We start from the raw sequence: 18,150 nt of genomic DNA on the forward strand, positions 1-18,150 counted from the left end.
ACGGAGGGAGAATTCAAAATGTCCAAATTACCTAACAGCACATCTTTCGGGACTTGTGGGAGGAAACCGGAGCACCCAGAGGAAACCCACACTGACACAGAGAGAACGTGCAGACTCCACACAGACAGTGACCCAAGCTACAAATCAAACTTGGGACCCTGGAGCTGTAAAGCAACAGTGCTACCCACTGTGCCGGGAAACAGCTGCAAAGATAAACTCTCCCAGAAAGCAGAATTCTAGCTAGAAGCTGCTAATTTTAAAACCTCAGAGAAAAACTACTCTGAACTGATGAAAGGCTTCCTAAACTTAAAAAAACTTGTGGGTGATAACTTTTACTTCACCCTGAAGAGATTACAGAATGGGTATTCCCAACTTGCCGAACCCTTTGGTAATTGATGGAGCGCTGTCGTGCTAAAGATTTTCATGCATGTTATGAGATTTTATTTTGTTGGGCAATATAATTTTGGCTAAATCTGTTGGTAAACCGTGTGCTCTGAGAAGAGGCTGCTGTTGAACACTTCTGCCAGATAAAGTGGAAGTTCCTTCCAGTTGACTCCTGGTAACCTCCCCACTTTAGATGTAAAGTGGCAAAGGTTCTGTTAGCAGCCACTGCATTTTGTTTGGAACTGGGCAGAAAGTATTCCCTCTGCTGCATTGGTCCCCAAGACTGGAATTGTGGACATTTCCCCCTCTATAATCTGGCATTACTCTGGTATTTTAATAAAATTGGATTTAATAAAATAAATTTAATAAAATAAAATTTAATACAATCCGTTATTCTGGCGAGGAGGTGAGAGCATCGCCCTAGTTCGAATACATGGAGGGGTGACAATTGTTAAACAACAGGCAGAGAGACCCGCTATGGATAGCATGCAGTGAGATCATGGAGCTGCCGCGCCACATCACATCCAGCCGTGGAGTGGGAGCAGCAGCATCGCCACATCTGGTACCTACACCAGGATTCCCTGTACTGGAGCAGAGGAGGGGGTGGCGGCACCTTCACCGCTGAGGCTCCTGCTCCAGCACAATCGGCTCCTCCCAGGGTATCGGCCGCCGGCTCATCCAAGCTGCAAGGAAGAGGGAGGCATGGCATTGCGCCATTGAGTGGAGCGGGAGAGTATCCGAGGGGAGGACTCTCCCCTCCCCTCCTCACAGCGGCTGTCCGGGAGGGTGGAGAACGGGATGAACACAATCCCCGCCCTGTTGGCTGAGTGAAGATGATGTGTGGAGAGCGGCTGTGCAGGTAGGAAGCTAATTGCTCCAAGAGCGGGCAGAACCGTGAGGCTTTGATGTTTTATTTTCCCCTCTCCCGGTGTTAATGCATTATTACCTCCCTCCCAGGCCGTTGGGTTGGCCGCTTGGGCTAAAGTGCCAAGTCAGCACATTTGTCAATATAATGAGAGAGACCCGGGGGTGAGAAGGTAGCTTTTGTTACTGCCCAGCCAAACACCAATTCAAACATGGTTATGAATTGTATAGCCGAGCATATTTTAACACCAAGGGTAAGGGTTGACAGAACCACCCCGCCCTGTGCTGCTCAACGGACTGAACAAGGAGCTGCCCTGGAATATGTTGACCTTTTTAAAAAGGGGGTTTCTGACGCACAACGGGGCCCGCCGAGGAAACAATACTGACCACCAATGACCAAGATAGAATCGGCTGGCTTGAAATATATTTATATCATATAAATTAAAGTGGCATCTATCAACGGGCCACAGAAAGTTCTAAATAATAACAAAGACAAGTGCAGTAAATCCGGGATAAAGTTGTGAATACCGATTTTAGCAAGTGTGACGGTAACTGGAAGAGAAAGGCAGGTTAATATTTTAGGCCTGATCTTTCACTAGTCAGTGGTGTAGGATTTTACATCTGGTTGGAGATGAAACAATCTGGGCTGTTTCAGGATCAGAGGTAACCAAGAGAAGGTTGGTGCAGATTGAAGACATGACCGATGTTATTAGTGTCACCTGTGATGAATGGAGGGATTTCAGATATATATATTTGGTGCAGTAAGGGTTAAAAGCCTGGGTTCGTGTGTGACTGCTGCTGGCATATTTTTAAAAATCTTGGTTTGAAAGACATTGTGGAGACAGGTGAAATTAAAGCATCATAAAAGTAAGATAATTCATTCAAGCTATGGATATTGTTCGCTGAGGTTGGGATATTGTAATTTTGTTTATATTAAGAGGCTTTCCTGGGGGTAGATAGTTAGAGACATTGGGCTTCTCTGTCCCACCACACAGATTTCTGGTGCGGCGTGCACCCAGGATTTTCAGACTCGCCAGCCGGCCAATGGGATTTCCTGTTGTGGGCAGCCCGCACCGTAGGGAAACCTCCGGGCTCATGGCGCAATGGAGAATCCTGACAGCGGAGAATCCAGCCCATTGTATTTAGTTTAAGAAAGATGGTGTAGTTAATAGGCAGAGCCAGGGACTGAAGCAGTTTCTGGAGTTTGAATTTAGTTTTAGATTGGGAAGTGAACGGCAGCATGATGGTGCAGTGGTTAGCACTGCTGCCTCATGGCGCCGAGCTCCCAGGTTCAATCTCGGCTCTGGGTGTTTGCACATTTTCCCTGTTTTTGCGTAGATTTCACCCCCACAACCCAAAAGATGTGCAGGGTAAGTGGACTGGCCATGCTAAATTCCCCTTAATTGGAAAAAATGAATTGGGTACTCTAAATTTATAAGAAAAAGATTGGGATGTGAACAGACAAGAAGCTGTCAATGCAGTGAGTTTAAATCTGTCTGTGGACAGACTAGCAATTTCAGGAAAAACAATTCAGTTGAACCATTGAACGGAGCCTGATAGACAAGCAGCAGTTCTCCAGACAGTGAATCAAAGATTTTCCTGTGTAATTTCAAGAAGGAATTAGATATAGCTCTTAGGACTAAAGGGATCAAGGGATATGTGCAGAAGGTGGGATCAGGTTATTGGAACTCAATGATCAGCCATGATCATAGTAAATGGAGGAGCAGGCTCGAAGGGCCGAATGGCATCACCTTGCATCCACTTTCTATGTATGGGTGGGATTTACTAGCTGTTCACACTGGTGGGAAATTCCGATCCCAGGCAGGTGCACGGGTTACCTGGCAACGAGGGGTGCAGTCAACGGGGAATCTTGATGACAACGGTGGGGTCGGTAGATCCCGCTGGCAGGTCACCTCTGCCACCAAAACACATGCAGCGGGGTGGTCGGTAAATCCTGCCCTATATTTCTCTGTGTCTCAGGTTGACTGTTTAAACAGTAGTTTGACACAGGCAAGATTATGCAAGCTGGGTCCTGAAGGATATCGCTTTCTCAAAGTGGTTTATCCAAGACATCTCCATTAAGCAAGAATGCCTGAGTCAGCTAACTGTATTTAAAAGTGCATTTTGACCTGAGATGGTGTTGTTTGAGTGGAGAGTCAAGGGTTATCGTTTCATTGTATTGTTAAACATTGTTAACTGGTAATTGAAAACTATTTGCGTTTATGGTAAAGTTAGCAATACTCTGTAATGACCTTTTTTTAAATATACCATATCCCTATTTGTGTGGAATCACTCCTGGAGCAAAATATCCTTTCTTCAGTTTTACAAATAAAATAAAATATTGGGGTTTCTGTCCTGCATCCTAGCATGCTGGAGTTTGGTCCAATTCATAGTATATCTCATCATTAAAATCTAGTTTGTGCAGGGTTCAGAGGATTATTGATCATAGTCACAGTTTGTTCAGATGCATTCTAATATTGACAAGGGAATTACCTTGTTGGCAAAGGTTTGTGTTAACACTGCAGGGTAGGATATTTGTTACCAGAACTTGTATTGGGAGCTTGTTTGATTTCTGAGAAATACATCTACCTGTTACATGTAATGAAGAATTACTTGGTTTAGACTGCAGACTGCTTGCTTCTCTCTGTTGAGATATTTTATACTGCTTTAACCTTCTCCAGTTGGTCCTGTTTATTCCATCACTCCTCCTGAAGCAGTGAATCACGTGCTCCCACAGACAACATTCTGGTACCTTATCAAAGCGCTCATTGTTGTTCCTGTAAATCGAGACCACGAATATAGGCAGAATATTCAACTTGGAGAAGAGTGAGCTATAATCATTAAGTATACCCTATCCTTTTCTGATGTCCTCACACATTGAGACATTGGATAAGAATCATAAGCATAAATTAATTTTTTTTTCCAATTAAGGAGCAATTTAGCGTGGCTAATCCACCTACCCTGCACATTTTTGGGTTGTGGGAATGAGACCCACGCAGACATGGGGAGCGTAAGCAGAAACCCTGCCCATCTTCTCTCCCTGCCCATCTATCCATCCATACTCTTCAATCTTTGACACCACTGGCGTGTTCTTAGCTATCTTAACTGAGATGCATTAAATAGAGTCAGAGAGTGATCGATGTTTACAGCATGGTAACAGGCCCTTCGGCCCAGCTTGTCCATGCCGTCTAATTTATATCACTAAGCTAGTCCCACTTGCCCGCAATTAGCCCATATCCCTCTATACCCACTCTGCCCATGTAACTGTCTAACTGCTTTTTGAAGGAAAAAATTGTACACGTATCTCTCCCCTCTCACCTTAAACCTATATCCTCTAGTTCTAGAGTCCTCTAACTTCGGGAAAAGATGATTATTATCTACCTTATCCATACCCTTCATTATTTTATAGACCTCTATAAGATCACACCTAAGCCTCTTACGCTCCAGGTAAAAAAAAAAAAGCCCCAGCCTACCCAGCCTCTCCTTATAACTTAGATCAAGTCCTGGTAGCATCCTTGTAAACCTCTTCTGCACCCTTTTCTAGTTTAACAATATCCTTCCTCTAATAGGGTGACCAGAACTGAACACAGTATTCCATGTGTTGTCTTACCAATGTCTTGTACAACTTCAACACGACGTCCCAACTCCTGCATTCCATATGCTGACCAATGAAATCTAGCATGCTGAATGCCTTCTTCACCACCCTGTCCATCTGCGACTCCACCTTCAAGGAGCTATGAACCTGTACTCCTAGATCTCTTTGTTCTGTAACTCTCCCCAACTCTCTACCATTAACTAAGTAGGTCCTGCTCTGATTTGATCTACCAAAATGCATCACCTCACATTTATCCAAATTACACTCCATCTGCCATTCATCGGCCTACTGGCAGATCCTTTTGCAATCTTCTATAACCTTCTTCGCTATCCACTATCCCAGATCACCCCACCAATCAGGGAATGAAGCTGGAATGGATCTTTGTGGTTTCAGGACTCACCACAACATTGCATAGTGTATTTACAAACTAAACCATTGGGGGGTACAATAAAATGTCTGCTTCCTCCTTTCTCCTCCCACAGATCATAGATTAGATTTGTTTTACCTCCAACTTTCAGATGTTAACCATTAAGGTAGGCATACTCTGAAAGTAGCAGCTGTAAAGAAATAAACACCTTGGTTATTAGTGACTTGTATGCCCATGAGATATCCCAAAGCATTTCACAGCCATTTAATTAGTTTGATGCAGCCAATTTGCACATAAACTCCCACAAAAAGCAATGAGATAAATGACCAGTTAATCTGCTTTGGTGGGATTGAATGTTGTGGAGAAACTCCCCCTCCACATCTCCAAATAGTACTACGGGACTGGGATACTACTGCGGCTAGCTGGAGACTGTGTGCTCTGGTTGTTTCATGCTATTGTTTGTCTCCCTTGTGATGGTGTAAAGTTGGTAACTTCATTCTGTTATTGCGCGTTTCTTGTTTTATGTATTTGTTTTGTACCTTGTTTTGTCTTTTCATACATAGGAACAGTTGTTAAACTAAAATATAACCAAATAGTACGGTGGGATCTTTAATATTCACCTAAATGGGTGATTAGTACTTGGTTTGTCCTCTCATTTAAAGCTACCACTGAGGAAAGCTGACAACTTGAATGCAACTACTGTCTTCTGGATAGTGTTGCCTGCTTATGTGGAAGGTAAAGCATTGAGTTAGTGAATGTGGGGTAATATAATCTCAACACCACTGGACATGATTAACAAAAGCATGCTTCAAGATGATTATGTCAGTTTGCATGAACGTTTTTTGCCCATTTTTCTACTTCCTCCTCTCAAAGCATTGACTGCTGCTAGTTTTCTTTGGATCTTAACTAAACAGACCATTTTATCATATGAAGCAACAAAGTGAGTATTGGTGGTGATTTTGTGTTTCATGAAGATCACGATAGCAAAGTCAGATCCTGTCCTCCTCCATTGTCCATACATGCCCATAAAACCATAAGACCAGAGGGCATAGGAGCAGAATTAGGCCATTTGGCCCATTGGGTCTACTCTGCCATTCAATCATGGCTGATATGTTTCTCATGCCCATTCTCCTGTCTTCTACCCATAACTCCTGATTCCATTATGAATCAATCTCTGTCTATCTATCTCTGTCTTAAAGACTCTGTGATTTGGCCTTCTATGGCAAAGAGTTCCAAAGATTCACTATCCCCTGGCTGAAGAAATCCCTCCTCATCTGAGATGATCGTCCCTTCAGTTTGAGGCTGTGTCCTTGAGTTCTAGTTTTTCCTACAAGTGGAAACATCCACTCCACATCCACTCCACATCCACTCCACATCCACCATCCAGGCCTTGCAGTATCCTCCAAGTTTCAATAAGATCCCTCCCTCATCCGTCTAACCTCCAATGAATACAGAATCAGAGCCCTCAACTGTTTCTCATACAACAAGCTTTTCATTCCAGGGATAATTGTTGTGAACCTCCTTTGGACCCTTTCCAAGGCCATCCTTCTTTAGATACGGGGCCCAAAACTGCTCACAATACTCCAAATGGGGTCTGACCAGAGCCTTATAGAGCCTCAGAAGTACATCCCTGCTCTTGTATTCTAGCCCTCTCGACATGAATGCTAACATTGCATTTGCCTCCTAACTGCCGACTGAACCTGCACATTAACCTGAAGAGGATCCTGAACTACGACTCCTAAGTCCCTTTGTGCTTCTGATTTCTTTTTCCCATTTAGAAAATAGTCTATCTCCATTCTTTCTACGAAAGTGCATAGCCTCACGCTTTTTCACATTGTATTCCATCTGGCACTTCTTTGCTCACTCTCCTAGCCTGTCCAAGTCCTTCTGCTGCGCACCACCCCTCCGCCACTTCCTCAATACTACCTGTCCCTCTGCATATCTTTGTATCATCTGCAAACTTAGCAACAGTGCCCTCAGTTTCTTTGTTAATGTATATTGTGAAATATCGACGTCCCAACACTGACCTCTGAGGCACATCACTAGTCACCGGCTGCCATCCTGAAAAAGGCCCCTTTATTCCCACTTTCTGCCTTCTGCCAGTCAGCCAATCCTTTATCCAGGCCTGTATCTTACCCTTAGCACCTAGGCTCTTAACTTATTTAACAGCCTCCTATAAGTCACCTTGTTAAAGGCCTTCTGGAAATCTAAATACATCACGCCCACTGGTTCTCCTTTGTCTGACTTCCTTGTTACCTCCTCAAAGAACTCTTAACAAATTTGTCAGACATGAGTTCCCCTTGACGAAGCCATGCTGACTCAGTCCTATTTTATCATGCACTTCCAAATACTCCACAATCTCATCTTTAATACTGAACTCTAAAATCTTACCAATGACTGAAGTCAGGCTAACCGGCCTATAATTTCCTGTCTTCTGCCTCCCTCCGTTCTTAAAACAGGGGCGTTATATTAGCCATTTTCCAGTCCTCTTGGACCCTTCCTCCCTCCAGTAATTCTTAAAAGAATGCCTCCACAATCTCCTCAGCTATCTCCTTTAGAATCTTGGGGCATGGTCTATCCAGTCCAGGTGATTTATACACCTCCAGACCTTTCAGTTTCCCCAGAACCTTCTCCTTAGTGATGGCCACTGAACTTGCCTCTGCTTCCTGATGCTCCTGACATTCTGGTATCCTCCTGGTGTCTTCCACTGTGAAGACTGATGCAAAGTAACTAGTCAGTTCCTCTGCCATTTCTTTGTTCCTGTTACTACATCTCCAGCCTCATTTTCCAGTAGGTGTTGCAAGATATGATAAGTGGAGCCATATTTTTGAACCAACGGCAGGCATTCCTCACCATTTTTCTGGGATTATTGCCTCCCTCGCACTCGCCCAATGTTGATTCCCTTCTAATCTGTTTGCTATAAAGTGCCTTATTGACCCCGTTAATCATATTTTGTTTTAATGTCTTAAGTTTTCTTTGTGATTCTTTTTTTTGTTTGTGACAGTTTCCATTTGGGACTGTCCCATTAATTTTTCTTTCAGCTAATTTGATCTTGTCTACTTGGTTCTGCAAAATAGTTGGTAGAAAACACATTTCTATCTTTGGCTGGTGTTGGAAGAAATCAATCAGGGAGGGAGATAGGCCACAACCAGGCTTGTTAAAGAAAGTGCAACCAGTCTATTGTCACAGTGGGGGATTGATGAACTAGTTTCAGAGCATATAAAACGATTACACAACCCCACTTCTTGTCTACCAGTGAGAACATATAGCACCTTCTTCTCAGTAAGGCAACCTTAATCCCACTCTCCCTGCCCTAATAGCAACAAGGCTTGTTGTCAGGCAGAATTTAGAGCAGGTCAGACCACCCTGTCACTACCCCTCTTTGCCTTCATCTTCGTAACAATGGCACTTCCCACCAGCAAATAAAGAAACAACAGATATGCCTTAGAGAGCATCCTATCCGGCTATATCACAGCTTGGTATGGCAACTGCTCGGCCCAAGATCTCAAGAAACTGCAGAGTGTGGCGAACTCAGCCCAACACATCACACAAGCTTGCCACCCCACATTGATTCTGTCTACACCTGCTGCCTCAGAAAGGCAGACAGTATTGTCAGAGACCCCTCACACCCAGGCTTTGCCTTCTTCCAGACCTTCCCATCAGGCGGAAGATACAGAAGTCTGAAGACCCGCACATCCAGACATAGGAACATCTTCTTCCCCACAGCTACTACACTCCTCAACGACTCCCTCTTGGACTCATCTGTTCTCTGTAAGAACACTATTCACGACATCCTATGCTGCTCTTATTTGGCCTTGTTCCACACTGTAACCAATCACTATTTGTTGATGCACCACTGTTAATGTGCTCTGTCGATTATTCTTTTGTCGACTATGTACATACTGTGTACGTTCCCTTGGCCGCAGAAAAATACTTTTCACTGTATTTCGGTACATGCGACAATAAATATCAATCAATCAATCAACTGCTAAGAATTTCAAAAGAGTGATTTTCATGTTGTGTGACCTTTGTGTGGTGTGGATGATGATGAAGGAAGGTTGCTGCTAGGCTGATTTTTATTTTAAACTAGACATTGGTTGTGCATGCAGGAAGTTTTCATCACTAAAATATCACACCTACTTGCTATTTCTGTGCTCATCATGTGGTGAGGAACACTAGACTTGAGGAGTGGAGCATTTTGCATTTCAGGCATCCAGTTGGTATTGATCACTCCTCAATCAGGTTCAATTTACACTTTAATCTGAAGAGTAGATTTTTCCACTCCAACAATGGCCAATCAGTCGTGTCTCTGAAAAACATTGCTCTAAATTTTCTACTGTCTGGTAGTTTTGTGCTACAGACCCGCTCCCTTTTAAGAATTGGCGTGAAACTGCACAACTATAACTCTCCATTTTTCATTTATATGCAGCAGCATTATTTGAACAGATTTGATAGATTCTAATTGGCAAGATGTTTGCATCAATGTTGCCATCATAAAGAGAAACTCTGCTGATGCTCTTGTGTCAGAGGAACAACACAGGCAGCACAGTAGTACAGTGGTTAGCACAGTTGCTTCACAACGCCATGGTCCCAGGTTCGATTCCCGGCTTGGGTCACTGTCTGTGCGGAGTTTGCACTCTCTCCCTGTGTGTGCGTGGGTTTCCTCCGGGCGCTCCGCTTTCCTCCCACAGTCCAAAAATGTGCAGGTTAGGTAGATTGGCCATGCTACATTGCTTTTAGTGTCCATAAATGGTTTGGTGGGGTTACTGGGTTACGGGGATAGGGTGGAGGTGTGGGCTTAAGTGGGGTGCTCTTTCCAAGGGCTGGTGCAGACTCGATGGGCCGAATGGCCTCCGTCTGCACTGTAAATTCTATTCTATGATTTATAGTGTAAGGGCCCGTCCTGGTGATTCCCTTTACCCTTTTCTTTATTTTTGCTGTTAACATTTTGATCCATGGATGCTGATTGGACGTAAAGATATAAAAGTCAAGCAGAACTCAGACTTTCCGGCACCCAAGGGATCGGTGGGATCGGGTTTGTTTGATTGGCTGGTGGCCAATGAATTGGCCAAAGGGCCATATTCTGCCTGGTAACAGGCGGTGGTGATTGGATCCTAACTGAGTGGGGTGATTATCAGAGAGCCAAGGAAAGGCAGTTGGAGACCTCGACACTCAGAAAAAAGGACCTGCTCTCGCTCTCCCTCGTGTTTTTCCTCCAGAAAAGCGGCAGTATTTCTGAAACTGCAGAGACCTGAATGAATCTACAGTGGAAACCACTACAGACTGGAAACAGAAATCTTGAACTGAAAGCCTTGAAGGAAGCTGTGCTAGAAACAACCATCTGAAATAAAGACCCTTATCTTTTTACTTTATTTATTATTTTACACCCCTCTTCTCCCCTCTGTGTTTGTCTGTCTCGTGTGTGTCGAGGGTGGGTGAGTTTAAGTGGTGGAATTAGATAGTAGTTAACCTGTTGCATTTGTGGCATATTTAATTATAGTTATTGTTATTTGTAAAATTATTTGTGTTTAAATTTACAAACTTGGGGTGACTGTAGTTATTGACAGCTAAGGGCCAAAGACTTTGGGTGTTTGTCTAAGAATTATTCATTACTTTCAATTGTCAACTGGGGCTGGAATTGACCACAGACTAGCTGAGGGGGTTGTGACAATAGGAACTGAAAGACTAAGAGTAACAGGGGAATGGGAACACCATTGCCTGCAAGTTCCCCTCCAAGTCACACACCATTCTGACTTGGAAATATATCACCATTCCTTCACTGTCACTGGAACTCCTTCCCTAACAGGTACTGCGGTGGTACCAGAACATGGCTCACCACTGCTTTCTCAATGGCAATTAGGGATGGCAATAAATACTTGCTTGCTGGTGATGCCCAGATCCCATGTACGAATATAAAAGACCTGTGTTCTGAGGCACAGGATCGAATGCCATTCACGTTGGGCCTTTCTACATTTTCTGTTGCATGGCAGACACGCACCTTCGGCACAGTGATGCTATCATAACTACATAGAAATTACTGAACAAGTACTGGCAATGCTGACCTTCTTGACATGTGCTTTGCATTGTTGGGCTGATCACCTGTTCTTTATTCCAGTGTTTCCCAAACTGCCACTGAAGGAAGATAAAGCAAAGTTGACTTTTGGAAAAGCAGCGCAGAGACATGTCGCTTTGGAGCTTGCTGCTTGTGAAAATGACCCACTTACCATTTTCCCTCCATGTTGTACTACTTTGCACCATAACAGGTATGTCACTGAAGTAATGGATTGGTTTAAAAATAGAAAATGATGGAAATGTTCAGCAGATGTATATGTGGAGAGAGAAACAGCAGTTAATGTTTCAGGTAAATTATTTTTTATCAGAACTTCTGTTTTGATTTCAAAATTGACAATATTGGCAGTATTTTGGTTTTGCAATGAATTGGGTTATTTAAAAAAAAATCATTATTAAGAAATTTTTCATAATCAAAACAATCCAACGAGAAGATAAAAACACATAAAACGCCTCATTAACTTAAAAGCAAAGTAACCTAACCCCTGTCCCTTCCCAAAAGCTGACGGTGACTAACTCCTTATAAAAGGAAATGAACGGTTGCCACCTTGGGTAGAATCTCTCCACCGACCCCATGATGGTAAACTTGACCTTCTCCAAATGCAGAAATGACATTAGCTCACCCAGCCAAGCCGAGGCACTAGGCAGCGTGGGAGATCTCCACCCAAACAAAATTCATCAGGGAAGAGGGAGGCACCAAAGAAAAGGAGGGAAAAGACTTATGTGAAAAATCACAAGTTTGGAAATGCCTAAATAGACTAAAAGTGGGCAGCTGGAATCTCCAAACCGCTCCAGACCCTTCCCGTCTCAAAATTTAAATGCCGAGTCTAAACCAGCTGATGGGAAAGGATGATTATTACATATTGGGGTGAGTGAAGACAGGGAAAGGAGTTTGAAATACTGCATAAATGGCTTCCAAATTCTCAGGGAGGAGACCACCGTTGGATTCGTGGAAAATGTTACAGGGGAAAAAGACACCAGTGCAGTAACTATTGCACAAAAACAAGAGGGAATGCAGGAGCGCACTTCCATTTGTCCCCATATGGACCAGAGATCGTTAAACCGCAACAATATCTTCTGAACAATCTCGGCAGATCTGACAGCATCTGTGGACCATTGTCTGCCCTCCCTCTACCCCACCCCATCTGTTCCCCATTCCTAATTTTCCGTGACGCACTGCTCACCTTTATTCTGCCGTCACCTCATTCTAATCTCTTAATGCGGCACTATCAGCCCCTTCTTGGCCATGATCACCCCCATTTACATTCCCATTGTCTTTCTGTTGACAACATCTTTGTTAATCTCCACCTATCGCTGGCCCTAATCCAACCCCACTGCTCCACGTTCCCCCCTTCCCCCGCAACACACAGCGGTATAAATCTGACCCAATTTCCGGGGGGGGGGGGGGGGGGGGGGGCGGGGGGGCGGGGCGGGGGGGGGGGGGGGGCGGGGGGCGGACCCGAGGGGGGGGCGGACCCGAGGGGGGGCGGGGGGCGGGGGGGCGGACCGAGGGGGGGGCTGCCCTGAGGGAGGTCGGCCACCGCGCATGCGCTAGTTGGCACCTGCCTAACCGCATGCGCGGGACCCAAGTCTCTGGCGCCCCCTAGCACATGGCGCCCCGGGCGACTGCCTGAGTTGCCGGTGCCTTGAGCCGGCCCTGGACATTGGTCCATAATATAGAGAAGTAGGTCATCTGTGTAAAGGGACACGTGATGCTTCACCCTTCCCTGATTAATCTTCCTCCACTTAATAGAGACCTCAGTACTCTAGCAAGCAGCACTATTGCCAGAGCAACCGTGCCCCTATTCAAAACGAAATAATCGGAGGTCAGGGTATTTATACGAACACTGGCAGTGGGGGCCTTATACAATAGACAAATCCAATAAATAAATTTGCGGCCAAAACCAAACCTCCTGAAAATCTCCAACAAATACTCCCACTGCCTTTTCGGCATCCAGAGATACAATCACCTCCGGTTCAGGCACCGAGGAGGGGAAAAGGAACATTTAGCATGGGATGTATATTGGCGGACAATTGTTGACCCTTTATGAAACCAGTCTGATCCTCCAAGATTATATTGGGAGGCAAGGATCGAGCCGAAGCGCCAGCATGATGGCAAATAGTTTGACAGCCACGTTCAAAAGTGAAATAGGATGGTACGAACCACACTCTGTCGTATCCTTGTCCCCCTTACGAAGCAAAGAGATAGAAGCCTGAGTCTAGGTAGAGGACAGCGATCCCCAGGATAGGGAATCATCAAACATGTCCAGATTTAAAGGTACAAGCTACTCCGAGAATATCTTATAGAATTTAATTGGAAAACCATCTGGACCAGGGGATCTGCCAGATTGCATCAATCCAATGCATTTTAAAATTTCATCCAAGTATAACGGGGATTCGAACTCGCCACTCTTCTCCACCTTAATAGTTGGGTTGGATAGGCTGTCCAAAATGTCAGGCTGATCCATCCGCAGGACGCCTTGATCTATAGGGATTATGGTAAAAAGATTCAAAAGCTGCATTAACCTGAGGAGGGGCAGAAACGAGGTTACTGCTCTAATTGCGTATCTGTGTGATAAGCCACCTTATGGGCTTCCCACACCATGGAAGGTGAGACTGACTCGGTTTTGTTAAATTTTGTATTGCCCTCTGTGGCAGTGGACATGCACTCACAAAATCTTTTATGTTGTGTCTCCCCTCCGTGATGGACGTTTGGTGGGGCTAGACTCTAGCAACAAATCAATGAATTGCGGGTCATGGTCCAAAATGACAATTGCTGAATACTCAGTTACCACCACTGAAGGGAGGAGAGACCTATCTAGAACAAACAAAAATAAATCCATGCACATACTTAATGGACATGGGAAAAAAAGCAAAAAATCTTTATAGCTTGGGTGCAAGAAGCACCAATAATTTACCTCCCCCATCTGCATCAGGAAAGATATCAAAGCCCTGGCCACCTACGATGGTACAAAAGATTTAGGCTTCGAGCGATCAAATCTCGGGTCCAAGCCACAATTCAAGTCCCCACCTAAAATAAGATGATGCAAATCTATATAGGGGAGACTGTCCAGCAAGATATTAATACAATTCGTATGGTCCAAATTGTGGCTTAACTATTAACTGTGACCACCGGGGTACCCACCAGGGAGCTACAGACTATAATGTATCGACCATTGGGGTCAGCTATAATCTTAGAGGCTGAAAACTGAAACCTTTTATTAATTAAAATCGCCCCACCTCCTGCGCAGCCTAGTTTGGTCTCTTGCAAAAACACCACGTTGGAGTTTAAACTTTTAATTGAGAAAATGCCCTTGATCTTTTCACTAGGCCAGTCAAACCCCTAATGTTCCAGGCGACCAAACAAATTGGAGACCCCCCTTCAATCCGGAGTCAGCCATTTCCAACGAGCAAGATTACCGTGTTGCTTTACAGCTCCAGGGTCCCAGGTTCGATCCCAGCTTGGGCCACTGTCTATGTGGCGTCTGCATGTTCTCCCTGTGTCTGCGTGGGTTTCCTGCACGGGTGCTCCAGTTTCTTCCCACAAGTCCCGAAAGACGAGCTGTTAGGTGAATTGCATATTCTGAATTCTCCCTCAGTGTACCCGAACAGACGCCGGAATGTAGCGACTGGGGGATTTTCACAGTAACTTCATTGCAGTGTTAATGTAGGGCTACTTGTGACAATAAAGATTATTATTGAAAGGCACAGCAAACAGGTCCACCCAAGATGGTCAGGTCAAAGGACTGGACGAGGAAAAATCTATCCCAACCCAGGGGCGGCACGGTTGAGCAGTGGTTAGCACTGCTGCCTCACGGCGCCGAGGTTGCAGATTCGATCCCGGCCCTGGGTCACTGTCCGTGTGGAGTTGGCACATTCTCCCGTTGTCCGCATGGGTCTCACCCCCACAACCCAAAAATGGGCATGTTAGCTGGATTGGCCATGGTAAATTGCCCCTTAATTGGAAAAAAGTAATTGGATACTCTTTTTTTTTTTTAAATTTAGAGTACCCAATTATTTTTTCCAATTAAGGGGCAATTTAGCGTGGCCAATCCACCTACTCTGCACATTTTTGGGTTGTGGGGGCGAAACCCATGCAGACACGGGGAGAATGTGCAAACTCCACACGGACAGTGACCCAGAGCCGGGATCGAACCTGGGACCTCAGCGCCGTGAGGCGGTTATGCTAACCACTAGGCCACCGTGCGGCCCCAATTGGATACTCTTTTAAAAAAAAAAAATCTCCCCCAACCTTCCCCCCCCTCCCCCCTCAATGCCGTCATCCATGAATACAAATACATCTAAGTACAAATCCAAATAGAAGCGAGGCAAACAAGACCTACGTCTAACAAACCCAAACACAACAAAAACTCTAATTTCATTGTCTGAAAAACTACTATAATGAGCTGCAGCGAGCCCTTCAAACCCCCATTTCCATTGACTAACTCTTTAGTCAGCAGGGAGGGAGCCTCCCTCGCTGGAGAAAAAGAAAAATAGAAGTAATCAACAAAATACCAAACCACAAATACCTAAACCCCATATACCCTTGTGCTCCACAATGCAAACCCACAAATTCTAAACACGAACTATAAGAACTCAATTCCAACAAGAACCGGAACAAACATGAAACCCCAACAATGTAATAATTCAACACGCCCGTCGACAGAATCGAAAAACCCAATTACACCATGCCCAACGTGTGTCTTTTAACGAAAGAGTCCGCCTCTCTCGAAGCGTTGATCAAATAGTCTTTTCCCTCAAAAGTAATTCTGAACCAAACTGGGTAGACCACATCAAACTGGATTCGCTCTTATACAGTGCCCATATACCTGACCCCATAGAACGTTGCCCTCTAATTTACTGGCTCTGCACCCAAGTCCAGATAGAACCTGAAGGAATAGTCATCCCACTTAAAGCTGCGGTTCTCCTTTCCCATTACAAAACCTTCTCCTTGAAGCTGTGGAACCTCACTATCACCGCAGGTGATGGATCTTCAGGATGAGGACTCGGTGGAAGTGTACGATTGGCTTGGTCCAACTCAGGAGGGAATATGAATCCACCTTCATCATCCTGCTGAACATGCCCGAGAAGTACTCAGTGGGTGTTGGGCCCTCCATCCCCTCTGGCAACCCCACAATCCAAATATTTTGCCTCCTGGACCTATTTTCTGCGTCATTTATTTTGGTTCTCAACGATCTATTTGTTTCTATCACTGAAGACCATTCCAATTCCAGCGAGGCAATCCGCTCGCTGTGGCCTGAAAAGGCCACCTCCATATCTTTGATTGGGGTGCCCAGGGCTTCAACGGTCTGATTAGTTTTCCCCAGAGCCACAACGAATGGGGGCCAAGGCCTCTTCAATTGATTTCTTGAAGTCTTCCGACATATTCGTTGGTGCGTGTCGAATTCCTTCACCAAGGTACTAGAAAGCACCTCGAGCGTGAGTGGAGGGATAGAACACCAAAAACTGACTCCGCCATTTTGCTTGCCGATGAACTCCGAGAAGCCTCAGACTCCGTTGGCAGGTTTCTGCTCCCAGCCTTCTTTTCCCTGATTTTTATTTGGAGGGGCATTTCTTTAGGCATATTAGTCATACACGACCTTTATTACAATAACTGTTGGTTTCTGAGAGTAAACTGTCTATAGGACCAAAAAAAGGTACAGTACTCCAGTGGGAGCCACCTCCTGTGCATCCTGGGCAGCGCACAAGTGGATAACACTGTGGCTTCCCAGGTTCGATTCCCCACTGGGTCACTGTCTGTGCGGAGTCTGCACGTTCTCCCTGTGTCTGCGTGGGTTTCCTCTGGGTGTTAAGGTTTCCTCCCACAGTCCAAAGACGTGTAGGTTAGGTGGATTGGCCATGCTAAATTGCCCTTAGTGACCAAAAAGGTTAGGAGGGGTTATTGGGTTACGGGAATAGGGTGGAAGTGAGGGCTTAAGTGGGTTGGTGCAGACTCGATGGGCCGAATGGCCTCCTTCTGCACTGTATGTTCTATGTTCTCCCTACATTATGCCACCAGAAGTCCCCAGGTTGGTTTATTTTCTGCCTTTGTTTTCTGTCCTGGAAGTTATATCTTCATTGTGATGTTGCCATTGTAATTTTTTGTAAATGAGATTTGGGATTTATTTTTGTTGCAGGTTTATGTCGCTTTCATCAAACCAATATAATGCAGTAGAATTCATTTTTGTTGAAGGTTTATGTTGGTTTTATCAAACCAATACAATACAATAGAATTCGATCTGTTTCTAAGATTCAATGTAGTTCTTAGTTCTCCACAAAGCACAGCTGCATATGGACACATTCAAATAGAGACGGAGCACTGCTCTCCAACTTCTGATGACTGACTTGTTCTTATAATCTCGTCAGTTTTTTTTCCCCCTTCCTAAAATCATGGAATCATACTGTGCAGAATGAGGCCATTCAGCCCATTGTGCAAGTTTTTGAAAGAGTACCCGATCAGACCCACTCCCCTACTCTTTCCCTATAACCCTGAAAATGTTTCCTTTTCAGTTCTCTCTCTCTCTCTCTCTCGCTGAATGTTACTATGGTAACTGTCTCCGCTGCCTTTACAGAAAAACCATTCCAGATTGTAACTTGCTGCAGTTTAAAGAGAAAACCTGATCTCTCCACTGGCTCTTCTGTCAATTATACGTGTCTTTTGGCTAATGGCTCTTCCACCTCCATTCACAAAAACACTAACTTGGCTTTGGGATTTGTGGGCCTGGTTGCTATCTAATACTTTGGTTATTGGTCATCTTCTGATAGCTGATTTAAGCGCCTGTCTTTAAATGTGAATCTTAGCAGTGTCAGCAGGATATCTGCCTTGATTGCAGAGGCCATTATCGCTGTGCCTAAACTAGTCCTTGTCAAC

General features: G+C 44.8%; 1 protein-coding gene across 2 annotated transcripts in view; it reads left to right on the forward strand.

The window, feature by feature from the left end:
- Positions 1 to 884: 884 nt before the first annotated feature.
- LOC119965927 (dyslexia-associated protein KIAA0319-like) overlaps positions 885 to 18,150 on the forward strand; it is a 145,574-nt gene continuing 128,308 nt past the window's right edge. The window contains exons 1-2 of one of the 2 annotated variants that reach the window (XM_038796949.1): positions 885 to 1,243; positions 11,326 to 11,473. In XM_038796949.1, the coding sequence (XP_038652877.1) occupies positions 11,392 to 11,473 (82 nt within the window). In that variant the 5' untranslated portion in view covers positions 885 to 1,243; positions 11,326 to 11,391. Of the gene's footprint in view, positions 1,244 to 1,807; positions 1,926 to 11,325; positions 11,474 to 18,150 lie in introns of those variants that run through there. The other variant, XM_038796950.1, reaches the window with a different exon arrangement.

This window comes from Scyliorhinus canicula, chromosome 5 (genome assembly GCF_902713615.1).
Source record: "Scyliorhinus canicula chromosome 5, sScyCan1.1, whole genome shotgun sequence".
NCBI classification, from domain to species: domain Eukaryota; kingdom Metazoa; phylum Chordata; class Chondrichthyes; order Carcharhiniformes; family Scyliorhinidae; genus Scyliorhinus; species Scyliorhinus canicula.